Consider the following 19,441-nt stretch of genomic DNA (forward strand, 5'->3'; position numbering starts at 1 on the left):
ATTTTCAAGTCCTTATAAATCAGTCATAAAGATGTGTGCACACCAAAATTCGGGTATTGGATCTCCATCCAAGAGATACTTTTTTTGCATTGACATGAATTGTAGTTGTCATGGAATCTATTAGTGACTGTGAGTAAACTGAGGACAGCTTAGGTTTATCTCCAGCGTTAATTACCTTGTTCGTGATGATGTGAGGAAAGAGCACGTTTGTGAATTAATCCTTTGTAACTCAGGAGATAAGGATGACGATGATGACGACGACGCGGAAGACAAGCTGCAGAGTTCTGGGATAGCAAACGGCGAGCATATCCGACAAGAAAGCCAAGAGCAAAGCGAAGTTGATCATGGGGACTTCGAGATGGTGGTAAGTCCAGCGTTTCTTCTCTTTGGCGCCTGTTAAGTACGTTAGGTACTTGAGTTTAATTTAGTTATGATGACTCAGTTTGTAGTGCTCTATTAGCTGGTGGTGGTTTGGTGAAAGCTCTCACTGTGTTTCCTCTCCGTAGTCCGAATCTATGGTTCTGGAGACTTCTGAAAATGTGAATAATGGGAATCCTTCTCCCCTGGAGGCTCTTCTGGCTGGAGCAGAGGGATTCCCTCCTATGCTGGATATTCCTCCAGATGCAGATGATGAAACAATGGTGGAACTAGCTATTGCCCTGAGCCTGCAACAAGATCAGCAAGGTAAGATGTAGGCATTATTGGCAGTCAAAAAGGTAAATAGAATATGAGGAAACTGGGAAGGAAACAGAGCAGAAGCTGTCGACGTCGCCACCAACAAAGCAAAGAGAGTAGAACTATGAAGTGCATAGAGAAGGCCAGAGTTAACATAATTCTCTCATAAAAAGATGCTCATAGTTTGTTTTCCTCTTGCAGGGAGCAGCAGTAGTGCACTTGGACTTCAGAGCTTAGGACTGTCTGGCCAAGCACCCAGCTCTTCTTCTCTCGATGCTGGAACGCTCTCAGATACAACAGCATCAGGTAACTGTTCACTGTGAGGAATCAAGCTTTTCTGATTTTGACCTAAATAATGACTTAAAATTTGTTTGTAAATACAGTTTTGAAGAACGAGTTATTACTATTGGCTTTATGTATTTTTGATAGCGCATTTATGACCTTTTCCTGCTTTGATGGACTTTTGTTATAGGCTTCTGAGGAAGTTATTTCCTCTTCTTAAAACAAAGCAGACAAAATAAACCATATACTGTATTTCCTTTGCATTTATAAACAACCAGACGTTGTTCTTCAAATAACTTGTATAATTGTCTATTTGATGAGAAGGAAACCTTCCCAGGGTATCTCCCCTCCGCTGCTTTTAGCAGATTTAAACGTACTGATGGACACTTCTAAGTTCCCTTTTGATTTGTAGTTGAAAATTGACACAAAAAACAAAGACAAATATTCATGGCTTTTCTTTTGTAGCATGTGCTTCTTTTGAAGTTCTATCGAGACAGTGTTTTTACTTGTAACAGCTCTCTTTATTCTCTTAGCTCCAGCGTCCGATGATGAAGGCAGCACAGCTGCAACAGATGGCTCAACTCTGCGGACTTCACCTGCAGACCATGGTGGGAGCGTGGGCTCCGAGAGCGGTGGCAGCGCGGTGGACTCCGTAGCTGGTGAGCACAGCGGTAAGTATCTCTTGCTGCACCACTGTCCGTCTGTCTGTTTTCTACTGTAACAGGGCTTTACCAGTGTGAGAGGGGCAGGTAATCCCTGGCAAAGAAGAAATCTCAGTTCCAAATAGATGATGGCATGCATCATTTTATGGTTTCTGCCCAAGTGTCATACGGACTGAGTATTTTCTCACTTTTTGTAGTTTTCTAGAAGTTTGGAATCTGCAGCAGTTTTTGCTGGTCTTTAATAACAGAATGTAGTAGCCTAGAGCAAGACTGAAGGAATTCACTATTGGATAAGTTTGGATAAGGAATTTACTAGCTGTTGGATAAGTTTGGATGGGACAGAATTAATTTCTCTCTTTTTTGCTTGGGACTGATACCCAGGTAAAACTAATCACAGACTTTTAAAAAAAGATTTTGTCCATGCTGCCCATCCTGTATATATCACGCCTCTTCTGATTTGGCTTAAATTACTGCTGTGGAACCAATTCAGTCCAGGCCACAAAGATGAGACTGGCAAACAGAAGAATGCTAGGGGGGTTAAGTTGCATCTGTAGAAATGACTCTCTTCTAGCTTTATGAAGATAAGCAAAGACACCGTCTCCTTAGAACCATAATTCCAAAGGATAGCTCAGCTGCGTCGGTTGCTATGAAGCAGGCAAGAGGCACGTTCAGTTGTGCTGACATTGTCTTTCCCTTTTTTCTTTTTCAGTGTCTGGCCGTAGTAGTGCCTATGGGGACACGACAGCGGAGGGCCACCCTGCTGGGCCAGGCAGCGTCAGCTCAAGCACAGGCGCTATCAGCACTACCACAGGCCAGCAAGAGGGAGATGGTTCAGAAGGGGAAGGGGAGGCAGAGGGAGACGTCCACACCAGCAACAGGCAAGGGGCTTGGTTTTCCTCTTCAAGAATAGCACACCTAGTCTGCAGCGTCATTGTTATGGAGGAGTGGACTATAGGTGCTGAAATTCACGGAGTACAATTTGTGACTGTTGGATAGTAAAAATCGAAAGTCAGAAACATAGGATAGAGCAAACTATGCCATTGGAAAATGCCTCCCTCTGTGCATTCACCATGTGACATGTTACACATACCTACTGTCTGTCCCACAAAACTGCTGCCTGTACAAAGCCATGAAAAAATCCTGCATGAGTCTATTAAACAGAGGAATCACTAAAATCTACAGCTTGGGAGCTTGTGACATTCAGTGTTAGGAAAAAAGTATGTGCGGGAGTGCTGAGCACTTTGAGAAGGATCTGCAGTTTTCCATTCTGCGGGAACAGATGGTCAGTCATTTTTACAGTGCAGCTTGGAACTGATTTGTAGTATCTGTTTCTCGACAGTTGAATTCTGCAAGTAGTCATGGTAGGCGGCGTAGTTCTGAAGTGAAGAACTACGTCCGTTGTCAGAGTTGCTCTGCATCTTTGACATCGCTTGACTGTAAAGTCTGAGGGAGTCCACTCCATGTCTGTGCTGGTTTGATGACCTTAGGATTTCTTCATGCTCTGAATTTCTGTGGTAAATTGCAGCGCGCTGTTGATAATCCTGCTGGGTCTAATATTTCTTGTGATGTGTCTGAAGTTCTTCGTTTCTGATTCCTGGCTTCTGACTTCCCAGGCTGCATATGGTCCGACTGATGTTGCTGGAGAGGCTGCTGCAAAACTTACCTCAGCTGAGGAATGTTGGAGGAGTCCGGGCCATTCCTTATATGCAGGTAACGGGGAAGGGCTCAAGAGTTAAGCCTTAACAAAACAGTTAATCACTGCTACAACTGCCGGGTTTCTGTTTGCACGTGCTTCTCTCTTTCTCTTTCCTGCCCAGTCACAGTGTGTGAGTCCAGCTCTAAGTGTTTGATCGGTTGCACGGCATTCCTTACCCGTAGGTTTTTGCTAGATGTGTACCCTTTCTCGGTGTGGCATTAGTTGGCTGATGAGCCTAAGGGCTAAAATCCTTGAGCCCTGATGTATCTGGGAGGCTCTTTTGGGTTTATACTGAATGTTCATATTAGGGTGTGATGGTGCAGGCAGAATTTGGGAAAGAACATAAATTAATCAAGATAAAATCTTCAGGGATTTTGTGAAAGATAAAAGCATGCAACCTGCCTTCTTTTAGTTCTCTTGACTTCTATTCCCAGGTTATTCTGATGCTCACAACAGACCTAGATGGAGATGATGAGAAAGACAAGGGAGCTTTAGATAACCTTCTCTCCCAACTGATTGCAGAACTGTGCATGGACAAAAAGGTAAGCTGTGGTATGAGCACACAATCTTCGATTTGCTCCTTCTAGACAGGGCTTCTTCCCATGGAGGGATGAAATGCGTAGGAGTCATAGAAACACATTGCCGTATGGATGTGTTCAGGCAGTTTATTTCTCTTGGCTGCCATAAGGTAGAAAATGACCTGAGTGTAACTCTCACTGTTTCCTGGTTCCAGCATCCACAAGTGAGCAGCAAAATTTGTTTCTCTTGAATTCCACTCTTAAAACAGGCATGATCAGTGATGCATAATTGACATATATACCTTTTCATTTGTGTAATACTGTTCTCTCGCATCCAGGCCACTGTCTACCCTTACATTGAGGAATTTGTGCTGCTTTTTTAGTATTACTGCTTGAGCTTAAATTAGCAATGCTTCATGAGGATCAGAGCACTGAAATGTAGATGTTTAGGACGTTGTGCTCAGCACTGTAATTAACATCTTCTTGCAGGATGTGTCTAAGAAAAACGAACGCTCTCCTGTGAATGAAGTGCACTTGGTGGTAATGAGGCTGCTTAGTGTGTTCATGTCCAGAACTAAGTCAGGATCCAAGTCTTCCATTTGTGAGGTACATGCTTCAAATTGCTTTGTCAGGGGGATGATGTGGTTGGGGGGCTTTTCTTCATCAAAGATGGTCTAAAAGCTGCTAACTGAAAGAGCTGGTCTAAAACTGAAAAACAGTTAAGAGTGCTTTGGAAAAATTTATAAGGAATTTGTAATGTTACTTGACACTTCTGAAAAAAGATCTTTGCTGAAACTCAGAATGGAGGAAACCGACACGTAAAGACAACTGGATTCATTTGTTTTGTGCGTGGTTTCTTACTGAGCTAAGGGCAGCACATTAATGATGTTATTTAAAACGGTCTAGCAGATTTTTTCCTTGCATCTTACTGGTGCTGAAGGGGTTAAAGAGGATTTGTAATGTGATTATTGGAAAGCAATATGCTGCTGTGTCAACGTAAAAGTCGCTAAGAGGATTCCTTAGATATTTGTTGCTAAAAGGTACAGTAATAAGGCATAAAAAGCAGTATGTGTGGTGGGAAGGAGATTAATAAAAAAGCATAGAGGTTAAAAAATTTAGTCTGAACTGCATCAAATTTTAATGAGCTTATGAGCTGTGGGGTTTGTTTGGATTTACAGGGCTGCTTTAATAGTTTTATTTACAGTAGCTTTTTCTCCAGCCTTTGTTATTCACTTGAGCTTCCCACAGAAATCAAAGCTCATCGTCTTGCAGAATGCAGGTGGAGCAATACCTGGGTGGAGCAGAGCCTCTGAGCGGCATCTGCAACAGGGACTCTTTCTCTACCAGAATTCACCCCCAGCTGGCCAAATCCCAGATAAATAAACAGAAATCCCAACTTAAAAAAAAAAAAAAAGGAGAGAAGGGGACAAAAAAGAAGGAGAAAAAAAAAAAAAAGCCCTAGTCGTCTAATCCATAGCAGAGTGGCCTCTGGCACATGTGTCGAGGGGAGATTAGACTTAAGAGGAGATTTTATTTGTTTTCCTTTACTAAGCGCTTGTTCAAAAGAGTCTCTGTAAATATTTGAGTTGCTTTTCATAAACACAAAAACCCAAAAACCCCAACCTCAAACAAACCCCAAACTTAAAAGCTGCCTGTAAAGTTTCATAAAAACCTGCTCTCTTATCCGTACTGTCAGCAACTGCTGTCTGATTCTCACAGCTTCCCCTGCCCTGCCGACGCGCTGGCTCTCAGGTGCTCTAGTAACCCATCTCCTCTTTGTTTCAGTCTTCCTCCCTCATCTCTAGTGCCACTGCTGCTGCGTTGTTGAGTTCTGGTGCTGTTGACTACTGTCTGCATGTACTGAAGTCTTTGCTGGAGTACTGGAAAAGCCAGCAGAATGACGAGGAGCCTGTAGCCACCAGCCAGCTCCTCAAACCTCACACTACTTCTTCTCCACCTGACATGAGCCCTTTTTTCCTCCGCCAGTATGTGAAGGTGAGTCCTACCCTATGCTGTTAGCGTTACACGACCTGCATTAAAAGGCTGCTGCACAGAAGCAAGTAAAAGTGTCTCTGCAGAGCTGGTTTTCCTTTAGTAGTGCGATTAAAATCCGTTCCCTTAGCACGTAGTTAACAACTAGGATTGCTCCGAGTTCTCTGACAGAGCAGCCCAGCTCGCTGTATTTATCGATGCGCTCCTAAACCAGGCAGTTCTGTGGAGCTGCTGTCGCTGTTTCTGGTTGAAGTGTTAATCTTCCTGAAGGGAAGCTACTCCATCGTGTGACTCCTTCTGCTTGGCAGGCAGAATTTTTGAACCACGGCTCCTTATTGTGGCAAGGAAGCCTAGCACTCGATGGGGATTTCCGCAGTAAATCCTAGACTTGTTCAGCCACCGTGGTGCCTTTATGCTACGATGCTGCTGGTGGGCAGGGGGCTTTGATATATGTACAGGTGCAGTGAAAAAAGCCTACTTAAATGTAAGAATGTCTCCTAAGTTGAAAGCTCATGTATTAAAATGTCTTATTACTACAGACTAGCCCTCTGCATCCTAACGGTTGCCATCTAGTTAAAGTCCTCGTGCAGGTTTGTGGGCTCATTTTTATTTATCAGCTGGGAGCCGTTCCTCTGGCTGCAGAGGTGCAGAAGAGTTTTGTTTTTAGAAAATCAATAAATGTACCCTGTAGCTTGTCATGACCCCACACTGGGAGTGTTCAGTGCCAGAGCCTGATGGATTGCTCTTGCTTTCAGGGTCACGCTGCAGATGTTTTCGAGGCCTACACTCAGCTCCTGACAGAGATGGTGCTGAGGCTGCCCTATCAGATCAAGAAGATTGCAGACACAAACTCCCGCATCCCACCTCCCATCTTTGATCACTCCTGGTTTTACTTTTTGTCTGAGGTGAGTGAGGACGTGATACACATACAGGTTTTAACAAAAATTTCTAATAATGTTACCTTTCATGGGAGAGATGAGCTTTTGTAGGACTGATCTCAGACCCATCTCTGATGTTTTTTTTTTTCTTCCTCCCCCTTGAAAGAAGGTGAACTCTCACCTTTGTTTTATTCCTGTTGAACAGGAATCTATAGGAAAGCATATGTGAAAAATAAGATTGCTATTGCTCTCTGTACCTCAGTGTTTGCTGCCAGAAAACTCAAACAGAAAACTTTCTCTGGGATGGTACAATGTAACATCATGCTCAGCTGTTGGTACTTAGTCCTTAAAAAAGAAATCAGTAAGATATTTGGAGTGTATCTTTTCAGTTCCTTTGGTTGTATAGCTTCCTACTCGAGATAATTTATTATCTTATATTTGCACAAGTTTGGGAAAGGATTTCTTCATTAGGCTTGACTAGTTTTTTATTTGAGGCCATGGATGACAAAGAATGGTTTTCAGAAGCAGTTTCGTAATTGCACAGCTCAGGATGCTGCAGTGTTGCTGTGCAGCATTTCTGCTGCCCGTGACTTGCTTTTCCAGGTGACTTCACAGTACCTTAAAGCTGACAGATTCATTAATGCATCTCCCGTATCTTTCCTTTTTGCGAGAAAACGTGATACTTTTGTTGGCGCAGGTTGCCTACTGGTGAGTTCACAGTGCTGACGCAGGCTTTTCTTTGTCTAGTACCTGATGATCCAGCAGACCCCATTCGTGCGCCGCCAGGTCCGCAAGCTTTTGCTCTTTATCTGTGGATCAAAGGATAAATACCGCCAGCTCAGGGACCTTCACACCTTGGACTCTCATGTTCGTGGAATCAAAAAGCTCCTAGAAGAGCAAGGCATTTTCCTCCGTGCCAGTGTGGTCACAGCAAGTTCAGGCTCAGCCCTGCAGTACGATACGTTGATCAGCTTGGTAAGGAAGTGTGCCACTGTACGAGGAAAACAGCGTATGTTGCACTTACGTAAGATGTCGGTGATAGAAACACTGACGTGGTGTTTAATCCTGTCCCGTTGTGCCTTTCAGATGGAACATTTAAAGGCTTGTGCAGAGATCGCCACACAGCGAACAGTAAACTGGCAGAAATTCTGCATTAAAGACGACTGTGAGTTCTTTCTCTGAGAGTATTTGGGGGAGCAGAGGGGATGCATTACGTGTCTTGGTTTGAGTCAAGACTTCTCAGATGGGGAAGCTCAGCAGAGAAGAAGAGGGAACACAGCTGAGAGTTTTGAGTAGGACTGAACTGTTTCCAGTACTAATTATCACAGTGCTCGAATTGCATCTGTTCCTTCAGCTAAACAACGCAATGTGGTGTAATGGATAACTTACAAGAACATCAATAGGAGATCTGCCTTCTCTTGCTCGCACTGCCGCTGTTGCAGTGTGTGATTTGGGATGAAACGCTTTACCTTGGTGTACCCAGATGTTATGCTTCTGTAGTGTAGGGACAGGGAGATTCTGTGCGTTTGTGGGATGGTCCTTGTCATGTTCAAAGGGTTTTTTCTTTTAGGTTGGGGGGTTTTGTTTGTTTTTTGTTTTTTGTTTTTTTTTAGTTCAGGCTTCAAAGATTTTCTTCTTTTCTCTGCAGCGGTTCTCTATTTCCTCCTTCAAGTCAGCTTCCTGGTAGATGAAGGAGTGTCGCCAGTTCTCCTGCAGCTGCTGTCTTGTGCTCTGTGTGGCAGTAAAGTGCTGTCTGTGGCTTCATCCTCGGGATCATCAAGCACCTCTTCCACCTCTGCTCCTGCAGCATCAGGCTCTGGGCAGCCAGCAACACAGAGCAAATCCTCCACTAAAAAGAGCAAGAAAGAAGAAAAGGAAAAGGAGCGAGAGGGTGAGCTGCAGCTGTGCTCTGTTCTGTGGTGGTTTTAGGGACGAGGTCTGCTTCTCTCAACCTTCCTTTATTTAGAGAGAACTGCTTGCTTCTCGTTGTGATAAATACCACTGTTGTGAAAGGGTCATGGATTGTGGGAAGGGCACTTGCAGACTTCAGCAATAATTAGGGGAGAAGAGCAGTTTTACCATACGTAGATTGGACAGGGGCAAAGGTGAAGCACTATGCCCTAAGAGTTGGGGCTGAAAATAAGTTCTGAGTATATCCCAAACACACTGTGAGTATTTATTAACTTGAGTGGGCTTTAAGTTACCTAATGTAAATTGCCTGTTCCGGTGACGAGGTAGCTTCCACCTAACTTGGCTCTCCTGGCTTGTACGAGGTTGAAATGCTCATGGGGATAAAAACAAGTACTGGAGATGCACACCCAGTTAGCTCTACTCTTCAGTGATTATGTTCAGACTTGTTTCCTCTGTCTGGCTTGTAAGCTATGTTGGAGCCAGGGCTGCTGCTTAATGGATATCCAAAGTCCTGGGAAAGTAATTAAGCTTTCCTATAAAAGTCATGAGCATAAATTCTCTCTTGGCTTTTCTTCAAGGGACCATTTTGGCTTTCTCTATCAGATGGTTCTCTGTGAGTCTTTTCACTGCCCCATGGTTGATCCTCTTCTTTTTATCAGGATGTGTAGCCCATTTCTCATGTCCTTACTGGCACGTTTTCCAGCAGTTTTCTTCTGTGTTAGTCAGGAGCACTAGGTTATTTTTTTGGACAAAGAAAAGAACGTTAAACTTGCTTGTTGCCTGAAACACAGTAATTTGTCCCCATTATCCTCACTCTATGATCTATAAAATAGGAAACTGGCCTGCCTGTGAGATACTCCATTCCTCTGCTTTCTTAAGTCTCTCTTGTGCCACTCGGTGTCCCCTAGGCGAGAGTTCGGGCAGTCAGGAAGATCAGCTGTGTACAGCTCTGGTGAACCAGCTGAACAAGTTTGCTGATAAGGAGACCCTCATTCAGTTCCTGCGTTGCTTCTTGCTGGAGTCCAACTCGTCCTCCGTGAGGTGGCAGGCCCACTGCCTCGCGCTCCACATCTACAGGTGAGCTGGGAGGGAGTCTCAGACCTGGCTCTTCTTAGCCAGTCTCAGCTCAGTTATGGAGAGCTCTGTCCTTGTGTAAGAGTTCGTGCTTGAGCCTCTGTCCTGAAGGATGCTGAGGCTTGCAGATGATTGCATCCCCTTGAATTGCTCACACTTTTGCAGTTATTGGGGCTGGAGGTAGAAGTTGTGACTTACTTGCTACTGATCAACTTGAGTTATCATCTGCAAGAAGCATTTTATTTCTGTCTGCAGAATCAGGCTCCTGACATCTACGGGAGTCGGTACTTGTGGGAGGGTGAATTTCTGAGGCAGATGCAGACTCATACAGTTTCAAAGGTGGGAGTTATGTAGGGAAAGGCACACTTCAGGGTGCAGAACCCCTTCAGGACTCTGTTCAGTTGTTGCAAGACAGCTGCTTTCATTTTAGAGAGTGCAGGAAAACTGCTGGTGGCAAGAAGAGATGAGATTTAACTCTGTGAACTCTAAGGTATAGCAAGATGATAGTTTCCACGTTTGGTGAACTGTAGCATGTATTTTCCTTTTGAATCAGATTGTGTGCTATGCAGTCTATCTAGCTATCTTTACAAGCCTAATTGATACATAATCCATTCAACAGGAACTCGAACAAGTCTCAGCAAGAATTACTGTTGGATCTCATGTGGTCCATCTGGCCAGAACTTCCAGCCTACGGAAGAAAGGCTGCTCAGTTTGTAGATCTCCTGGGATACTTCTCCCTGAAAACACAGCAGACCGAGAAAAAGGTATGGTGTCATTCTGAAAAGGAGGTAGAGCATCCCAGGTCCTGCTGCTTCCTATGAATTATGTTAATGCTCGTTTACGATACAGTCCTCGTGCAGTGCTCATTTACGATACAGCTGGGACAGATTTTCTGTCAAAAGGGCTTCTGGTGGAAATTCTTTTGGTTCCCAAAATTTGAATGTTAAAAAAGGCAGAGTCCTTCAAAAATTGAGGAGTGTGGATTTTTTGTTCTACTGTTTTGGGGTTTTTTGGTTTGTTGGTTTTTTTTATTAAAAGAAAACTTCTTTCCCACAGGAAGCCTTTGTGGGAAAATACATTTATCTGCTAGCTCTAATTTTTAGATTTTTGATATTTCAGCTCCTAGAAATCTTTTGTAACCACGACTCTTGAACAAAGGAAGTGGTAGGATTTCTTAGGGGACCAGTGGGCTCAAGAGCAACTAATTTAGACGCACTGATACTTGCATGTGTATGTTTAAAGAGCTGGGAATGCCTTACAAATCTTGGCAGCCATTTGCAGTGATAGGCTGACAAATAGCATTGTTGTTGTGGTAAAGGTCTAATTTTAGGATCTATTACATTCCTGGGTAATGATTTAACCACATAAATTCCTGTGGGTATAGTGCATGCATCTTCTGGGGGGCCTGGAATGCCAGAAGATGAGATATCTTTATGTCTTTGTAGCAATAAAAAAAAAAAGTTGACAAGACAATATTTTCCTAATTGTGTTTCAGTTGAAGGAATACTCCCAAAAGGCTGTGGAGATCCTCCGGACTCAAAACCACATTCTTACCAACCACCCTAACTCCAACATTTACAAGTGAGTTACTTCTGACTTTGATCCATTTCACTAAAAGAGCTTTTCGGCAGATGAGCCGCGATCCACAGGGGAATATACAATTCTTCTAATAAAATCGTGGTGGAGGAAGGACCCCTACTGAGATTGCGTGCTTGCTGCAGCTGGCCTTGGGAGAAGAGCAGATTCCTTTCTGCCATCTGAAAAACGTGACATTCTGTGCGCTATCAGCAGTAGTTTGGCTTTAGCTTTTTTGCTTTCATTTTCAGTAAATGTTACAAAATATTAGGAACAACTGGAGAATATAGACTTGCAGAATTAAGTGTTGTGTTCTTAGTTATACCTTGGCAGTTAATAATTACACTGAAATGCTGCCTGGTGAAAAAAGAATAATTTTTACTTTGCTTTATAGCGTAATGCTTCTGTTACTAAATCTGGGAGTGGGGACTACAGGTAAACTGTTCGATGGCTTGTGTTTAAAACACAGTGAATGCCAAATTGCACACGTCAGTGTTCTTCCCCTCATTCTAGCACGCTGTCTGGGCTGGTGGAATTTGATGGCTATTACCTGGAGAGCGATCCTTGCCTCGTCTGCAACAATCCAGAGGTGCCCTTCTGTGTAAGTAACTGCTGTTCTTAAACCCTTCCCCATTATAGGGATACCAGCCATTTACAGCAGCGTGATTTGCTGTGTTTCTGAGGTTTTGGGGATGTGATCATATAGGCAGCGTGTCCTTGTTTTTGTCTTCTCAGTACATCAAGCTTTCCTCCATTAAAGTGGACACGCGGTATACTACCACCCAGCAAGTGGTGAAACTAATCGGCAGCCACACCATCAGCAAAGTGACAGTGAAGATAGGAGACCTGAAACGAACCAAAATGGTCCGAACCATCAACCTCTATTACAACAACAGAACAGTGCAAGCCATAGTGGAGCTGAAAAACAAGTACGTTCGTCCGTGGGTTTTGTGTGCGAGTCTCTGAATTTGACATTACGATTTCTACTGAGGTGTCTGGCTTCTTGTTTTAGCTAATGTTCCTTCTTAGACTATTACTCATCACTGTCAGCCCACACTGGGTGGGATTGTTCTCAATCTTCTACAATAAATTGTTGAAGAAAAGGTCCAAATTTCACCTCGAGCTTGACATGTGCCTGTAAAATTTGTGTATGCAAACTTTGTACAGGCTCAGTTTTAAGCACCTAACTTAACTGTGTGGAAACCAGTATTAATACCAAGAGCACCTCCTGAAGAGTTTGACTCAGAAGGGGACGTGGACCTTGTAGCATGTCCAGAAATGCAGAAAGCATTAACATTACTTGTTTGAAGCCATATAGTAGAACTAAAATTGGAAATTGGATGGCCTAACTTTCAGCTGCTGCTTTACCCACGAAAAATGGCTCCTTTTCAATACATTGCTCAGTCTGGAGCCAGTTCTGCTTATATGCTTTCCCTTCTTACTTCTTGAGATATTCTCACCAGAATCAGATCTCTTTGGCTTAGGGATTAATCTGTGGCTGCCGTTTATTGCTTATTTGAAGTCTTAATCCTCTGTGACATCACAAGTGGCTGCTGTGGAGAGGATTATGATGTCACAAAGAGAGGATTCTGACTTCAGGTTGAGAATAAGCAGTGGGAGCAGATGAGATCTTTAGAAATAAATATCCTGTTTTCATGCAAATGTCCTTACTAATAAAAAAATGGAGGTGAAAATCCCTAGAAAATGTCTGTAGAATTAAAGTTTTTCCATGAGGCATCAACAGCTCTTTAATCCTAAACAGTCTCTCTCTATGAAGAGGATAAAGGCTTAAAATGTATTTCTGGCGACATATCATGTCAATACAGAAGCTAAGGAAACGAATCCTAGAACTGCTCTCCATTCATCCCATTTAAAGTAGATTTGGAGCTGAGACGGTTGCGTTTGGCTTCTCCTCGTACGTGGGTGGGGAGGGTACTTCCCCACTGAAAAACCATGCCGCTTTCTTTTCTTTTCCCAGGCCGGCTCGTTGGCACAAAGCTAAAAAAGTCCAGCTGACCCCAGGCCAGACAGAGGTGAAGATTGATTTGCCACTGCCCATTGTGGCTTCGAACCTGATGATTGAATTTGCAGATTTCTATGAGAATTACCAGGCCTCCACGGAGACCCTGCAGTGCCCCCGCTGCAGCGCGTCCGTCCCAGCCAACCCGGGGGTGTGCGGGAACTGTGGCGAAAACGTGTACCAGTGCCACAAGTGCAGGTACGTCGTCATCGTTCCTCCCCACGGAGCCAGCGCCAGGGGTATACAGAGCCCTTGTGCTGTTGCCCACGTTGGATGTTCAACAAAATACTCTGCTATTTAAATACATGATTCTGGTTAATACAACCGCACAATCAAATTAGTCAAGAAGTATAAAACAGGCTTACAGGGATTTAATGTTAATACAGGCTAACAAAGGAAACCTGATGCGACAGTACTGAAAGAACGCAGAAGTTTCAGATCAAGCCCTCAGAAGTTTAAAAAAGAAAATTCCCAGGGCGAGGTTATTTTTGGCCTGCCTGTTCAAGGGCATGAGGCTGGAGTTCAATTACACGATTGCAGGGGGGTTTCTCCACGGGATCCCTGACTTAGCGTGCAGGACGGACAGTGCTCGCTTGTCTGTTCAGAGCTTTTGTTGTACTCTCCTCATTCAGAGCAGGGCTCAGGGCGTAATTTACTGTGCCCTATTCAAGCTTTCGCTACAGTATTATAAAGCCTTCTCTTTTGTGAGTTTTGTCTCCTTATCTGATATCTCTTCTCCCCTTATTGTTGTCCTGTATTCCTCACTAATCCTCATGGGATTCAAGGTGTTTGGCAGATTTTTTCCATAGATCAGCTGATTACTGGTATATCGAAAGGTTTCCATATCCTTTCTTGAGTGATGGGAGCTATAAATCACTTCGTGTCATGCTACTCTGGTCTGCAATGGGATAATAAGTATGCTGTAGCTAGTCCCACTGCAACTGGGTAAAGAGTGAAAGCTATTGAAAGCTAGACCTTACAAACCAAAATGGTTTCTTTTTATTTGTGTTCTCCTAAAGGGCACAGTGCCCTAGTCTGGCGTTCTGCTGGGAAGTACTGTGGTTAAAGTAGAATTGTTGGGAACAAATTCACATCTGTTTCTGCTTTTGCTGGCCAGAATGTGGCACCGCTTCTGCAAGGATTTTTTTGTTGTTGTTGCCTGATTTGTAGGTTTTAATTCTCCCGTACCTCATGTATTTCACTTGTGGCTTCCCCGGGGCAGTTTGGTAGGTTAGACGTTTTAAGGACCATCCTTCTCTCTTACCTACTGAGTCCATTCACAGCTTACTCCATTGCCTCAGTTACCTTGATAAAGCTCAACTGCATTCCTTGTCCTTTCTGGCTTGCCTTTCAGATCCATTAATTACGACGAGAAAGATCCCTTCCTTTGCAATGCCTGTGGGTTCTGTAAATATGCTCGCTTTGACTTCATGTTGTATGCCAAGCCTTGCTGTGCAGTGGATCCCATAGAGAACGAAGAGGATCGAAAGAAGGTGAGGCTAATAGCAAGATTCATTAATGAAATGCTGTATCTCTTGGCCAGGTCAACAGTGTAGGGACATCAGAGGTCCATCCCTCTTCGGAGTAACATGAAAAGCAGTGCTGCTCCAAGGCGTCTCACTGACTAATGTATTCCTTATTTGTTGTCTTGCTCCACCAAATAAGTAATTCTTCAAAAGACATAATTCAGTGCTTTACTTATAAACTAGCAATCTAGCTCTGCATCTCTTTGCCTTGCTGTACAAGGGGGTGAATTTGGGTTGTACAGTGTGTGTTACCATCCCATCTGAGGAACCCTGCTAATGAACGAACAACCCGATGCGGTATGTGGCCTGTCCCAAAGGGTAGGTGTGCTGAGGATAGTGTCGGCAGAGCGGTACTCGTGGCAGAAGCAGGGTGCAGGATCACCATTTATTTGTATTTTTTTGCCGGAGAAAGGCAAAAGAGACAGAAGACTTGGAGGTTGGTGGTTCTAGTTCTGTAGGATTAAAAATTGTGTCTGAATGTAAAATACGAGTTTCCTTTCCTTTTTTACTTTTAGGCAGTAACAAATATCAACACTCTCCTGGACAAGGCTGACAGAGTGTATCACCAGCTAATGGGACACCGACCGCAGCTGGAAAACCTTCTGTGTAAAGTGAATGAGGCGGCTCCAGAAAAGCCACAGGTAACGAGGGACAGATGGATCTTGCGCAGAACCCCAGGCCGGTGAGACGCTGGCCTTTATACTGCCAAGAGCAACGAACGGTCCTTGCCTCAGCTGCTGTCTGCAGTTGTTATTTTTGTGTATAGTCTCCATGTATGATTCCTTTTTGCTTTCCCCTCTGTTCCAGGATGAATCTGGTAGTAGCGGAGGGATAAGTTCTACCTCAGCCAGTGTGAACAGATACATACTCCAGTTAGCCCAGGAGTATTGCGGTGACTGCAAGAACTCTTTCGATGAACTTTCCAAAATCATCCAGGTATGATGTGCTTTGATTTGAATTTGGGTCATATGTTTTCTTCTGTCACCAGATACGGCGCGTATCAGAAATAGAAAGGAAGATGTTGCCATCCTGCGTTTAATGATATCGTTAACAATAGGTGATCAGCTGCATGTTTTCAGGGAAATAACAAAATAATAATTTCTAAAAGCTATGTTTACCGTTAATAATATGGATTTGTCACATTTCCAGTGTTACATTGCGTGTAATGTAGACAACAAGCCTTTAAACAGGGCAGATAACTGGGAGGTAGGCTGATATTTCTAATGGATTTCCCAAGTCTGCCATTGCCATGAAGGATTTCAAGTTTTGAGATACTTAAAAATGGTTCTCCACCAAATATACAGTGAAAATAACCTGCGAATGGGATTACCAATTATGTGCTGCCTCACAATTCCACAACTTTCATTTCTCCTTTTCTGTGTTTCCAGAAAGTGTTTGCCTCTCGAAAGGAGCTGCTGGAATACGATCTCCAACAGAGAGAGGCAGCAACAAAGTCCTCGCGAACCACTGTCCAGCCCACGTTTACTGCCAGCCAGTATCGTGCCTTGTCTGTTTTAGGCTGCGGCCACACATCATCAACGAAATGCTATGGCTGTGCCTCAGCTGTCACTGAACACTGCATAACGCTGCTCCGGGCTTTGGCGACCAACTCTGCCATCAGGCATATCCTCGTGTCCCAGGGCCTTATCCGAGAGCTCTTTGACTACAACTTGCGCCGGGGCGCGGCCACTATGCGGGAGGAGGTCCGGCAGCTCATGTGCCTTCTGACCAGGTTAGGTCTGATTCAGCCTTCGCAGCCCTCTGACTTCCAGCGAGCTCTGGAAAGCCGCCTGCTTGTAAATGCACAATCAGAAAGGCGTAGCTTTATAGGGGAGATACCTTACATCAGCAAACTGTAGACCGTAACTGCTTGTACATTTGTTATCAACTAAGCTGAAATCCCAGGTCCTTTTGGTATTTAGTACGAGCACAGCATAACCGTGTTCTCTCTTTCCTTCTGGGATTAGGGACAATCCAGAGGCCACGCAACAAATGAATGACTTAATCATTGGGAAGGTTTCTGCAGCTCTGAAGGGACACTGGGCAAATCCAGACTTGGTGAGGGACTCCAGTATTTTCCTATTTCTTTTTTCTGCCCCTCTGCAACTGTTGGTGTATTATAATCATTGCATCTTCTCTATTATCATGGTCTATTTGTAATACAGAAGGTGTTTGTGTCTTGATAGGAATTAAGAAAAATGTTAGAGTAAAGCACAAAATTACGTGATTAGGTATACGCCCAAGTTTCCTCAGGCAGTTCTGCCTGTCTTGGCTGTCGCTTGCAGCTCTCTCAAATAGGTTGCCAGTCATCCCAAACGGGCATGGAATTATATTTACTTAGACCGATGTGTTTTGAACCTGTGTTTTTTTTAAATATCAGAAGGCAAAAAGGACTGCTGCGTCACCAAGACTTCTTAAGCCTTTGAACGTGTGTCTGTGTTACAGGCTAGCAGCCTCCAGTATGAAATGTTGCTGCTAACAGATTCCATCTCGAAGGAAGACAGCTGCTGGGAGCTCCGACTGCGTTGTGGTGAGTTCAAATGACTAGTGTGAAAGCTTTATTTTAAAATGCTATGCCCAGGTCCATGCACTATAGTAAGATTTTAAGGAAGGGAACTGATGCCAACTCAGATAGCTTGTGAATAGGGTTAAAAATGGAGTTAGCGCCAGATGGCTTTGTCTTGGGGTAGTGCGTTTCTTGAAACAGGAATGCTTAGAAATAGAAAGATGGAGGTGTAAAGGGTGGCAAGACTTTCTTGCTGGAATAGAAAATAATTGTTTTCCATCCATGGCTGCGTCAGAATGTGATAGTTTTGCTTGAGGATATGAGGTCTGACCTAACTCTAAACATTTTTAATGAGCTGTATAGAGCTGTGGAGGTGTCTTATCTGCAGATCTTACAGTGGAATGACAATTTATGTCTGTCTTTCAGCTCTCAGCCTCTTTCTGATGGCAGTGAACATTAAGACTCCAGTGGTTGTTGAAAACATCACCCTCATGTGCCTGCGCATTCTTCAAAAGCTGATCAAGCCACCTGCTCCAACCAGCAAGAAGAACAAGGTACTGCCTTAGACAGATGCCGAGCAAAGCATTTGAAAATTTGCTGATTAAAATCGGGCACGCTGATCTCAGTGATTAATAACTTTGTGAGGAAGTCAGGGCTTGCTTTTCCTGGTCACGGTTACTAGGGAAGCACAAGTCCTGTGACTCTTGTCTTTGCAGACTGCAAATTACAGGTAACTGCTTTCCATTTTTTACTGTTCTTTGGTGGCTTTGACCACTACTGTTCAAAACGGGGCTTTGCTTTTTTCTGCTCAGATTTGAGGCATGGGGAAAGAGCTACTTCAAAGCTATGGCTTGCTTATTTTAGTCAAGCTTTTGGTGCTTTCAACAGCTTTGTAGAATCAAGTACCTAAACATGGTAGAATCAAGTACTTTTGACTCAGATTTTTAAATAGAGCTACAATTCTGATAAAAATGATATTGATTGACTGCTCCTTGATTGTAATTTCGGATAACATTTGCAAGGGAGAAGGTATGTTTCTGCTTTGATCTAGCTATCTGATAATCACGAATGGGTGTCAAAGATGGGTTTACTGATATTTCAGCAGTAACCGGAATGAGGCATCTCCCTTGGTTCATCATTAACACAAACTGTATACCCTGCTGGTGTCCAAGAGCTGCGTTTACCTATTCATGGAGCAGGCACAACCAGTGATCCACCTGCAGGAGTTAGTTTTAAGGGAACAGGCTGTGGCTTTCTGAAGAATCATAGAGCTTTGTTTTTTAATTAGGATGTGCCTGTGGATGCTCTCACCACTGTGAAGCCTTACAGCAATGAAATCCATGCACAAGCTCAGCTGTGGCTCAAGAGGGACCCCAAAGCATCGTATGAAGCTTGGAAAAAGTGCCTCCCTGCCAGAGGTAGTCCTGTGCTTTTAACTTTGTGCCGTTTTGTGAAGGAACATGTATGTCCCTCTGGGTTTAATAAGGAATGTACTTCTGTAGAGTTGTGTTGGCTTCTGTCCCGTGACATCTGATACCATCTTCACACTTAGCTGTGTAGTCCTTGGAGATTGTAGCGCTGGCTCTTCTAGGCTGTGTTGCTCAAACCTTGAGCAGAAAATGCTCTGTGCCTGAAGCTAATCAGGGGAACGTAAAAAATGAAACTTGTTGCTTATTTAAAATGATACCAGCCAACTGAAAAGCTGATTGAATTCCCCAAGAGGTCATGGGAATTGGATCTGGCTTGGAAGTGAACATAGCTCCACACAGATGTGAAAATGGCAGCAGAAAGAAATGAGAAGCTACTCAGCTTCTCAGCTGGAGTTTGGAGTGTTCCAGTATGAAGAAAAAAATACAATGGCAGTTTGCAGTTAAGAGCTGCTGACGGTTCTCTTGAGCTGTGTTCAATATTGCAGGTATAGATGCCAATGGGAAATCTCCCAGCAAAGCTGAACTTCACCAGCTCTACTTGTCGGAAAAATATGTCTGGAAATGGAAACAGTTCATGAGTCGCCGCGGGAAGAGAACTTGCCCTCTGGATCTCAAGCTGGGACACAACAATTGGCTGCGACAGGTAAAAGTGGCTGAAAACTCCAGTGGGACGCACTGAGCAGAGTTAACGGTCAG

The 19,441-nt window shown here is 43.8% G+C and overlaps 1 protein-coding gene across 1 annotated transcript in view; it reads left to right on the forward strand.

The window, feature by feature from the left end:
* UBR4 (ubiquitin protein ligase E3 component n-recognin 4) overlaps positions 1-19,441 on the forward strand; it is a 78,216-nt gene that overhangs the window by 37,579 nt on the left and 21,196 nt on the right. Inside the window, exons 56-83 of the mRNA XM_082328906.1 lie at positions 234-364; positions 507-684; positions 877-981; positions 1,491-1,628; positions 2,329-2,497; positions 3,233-3,329; positions 3,750-3,857; positions 4,323-4,439; positions 5,619-5,828; positions 6,581-6,730; positions 7,451-7,678; positions 7,790-7,868; positions 8,352-8,594; positions 9,523-9,691; positions 10,308-10,452; positions 11,184-11,269; positions 11,777-11,864; positions 11,999-12,192; positions 13,242-13,481; positions 14,638-14,776; positions 15,325-15,450; positions 15,617-15,745; positions 16,198-16,541; positions 16,777-16,867; positions 17,255-17,339; positions 17,742-17,869; positions 18,604-18,733; positions 19,231-19,388. Coding sequence (XP_082185032.1) covers positions 234-364; positions 507-684; positions 877-981; positions 1,491-1,628; positions 2,329-2,497; positions 3,233-3,329; positions 3,750-3,857; positions 4,323-4,439; positions 5,619-5,828; positions 6,581-6,730; positions 7,451-7,678; positions 7,790-7,868; positions 8,352-8,594; positions 9,523-9,691; positions 10,308-10,452; positions 11,184-11,269; positions 11,777-11,864; positions 11,999-12,192; positions 13,242-13,481; positions 14,638-14,776; positions 15,325-15,450; positions 15,617-15,745; positions 16,198-16,541; positions 16,777-16,867; positions 17,255-17,339; positions 17,742-17,869; positions 18,604-18,733; positions 19,231-19,388 — 4,205 coding nt within the window. The remainder of the gene's footprint in view (positions 1-233; positions 365-506; positions 685-876; positions 982-1,490; positions 1,629-2,328; positions 2,498-3,232; positions 3,330-3,749; positions 3,858-4,322; positions 4,440-5,618; positions 5,829-6,580; positions 6,731-7,450; positions 7,679-7,789; positions 7,869-8,351; positions 8,595-9,522; positions 9,692-10,307; positions 10,453-11,183; positions 11,270-11,776; positions 11,865-11,998; positions 12,193-13,241; positions 13,482-14,637; positions 14,777-15,324; positions 15,451-15,616; positions 15,746-16,197; positions 16,542-16,776; positions 16,868-17,254; positions 17,340-17,741; positions 17,870-18,603; positions 18,734-19,230; positions 19,389-19,441) is intronic.

The sequence above is a fragment of the Platalea leucorodia genome (assembly GCF_965183815.1).
Source record: "Platalea leucorodia genome assembly, chromosome: 17".
In the NCBI taxonomy this organism is placed as follows: domain Eukaryota; kingdom Metazoa; phylum Chordata; class Aves; order Pelecaniformes; family Threskiornithidae; genus Platalea; species Platalea leucorodia.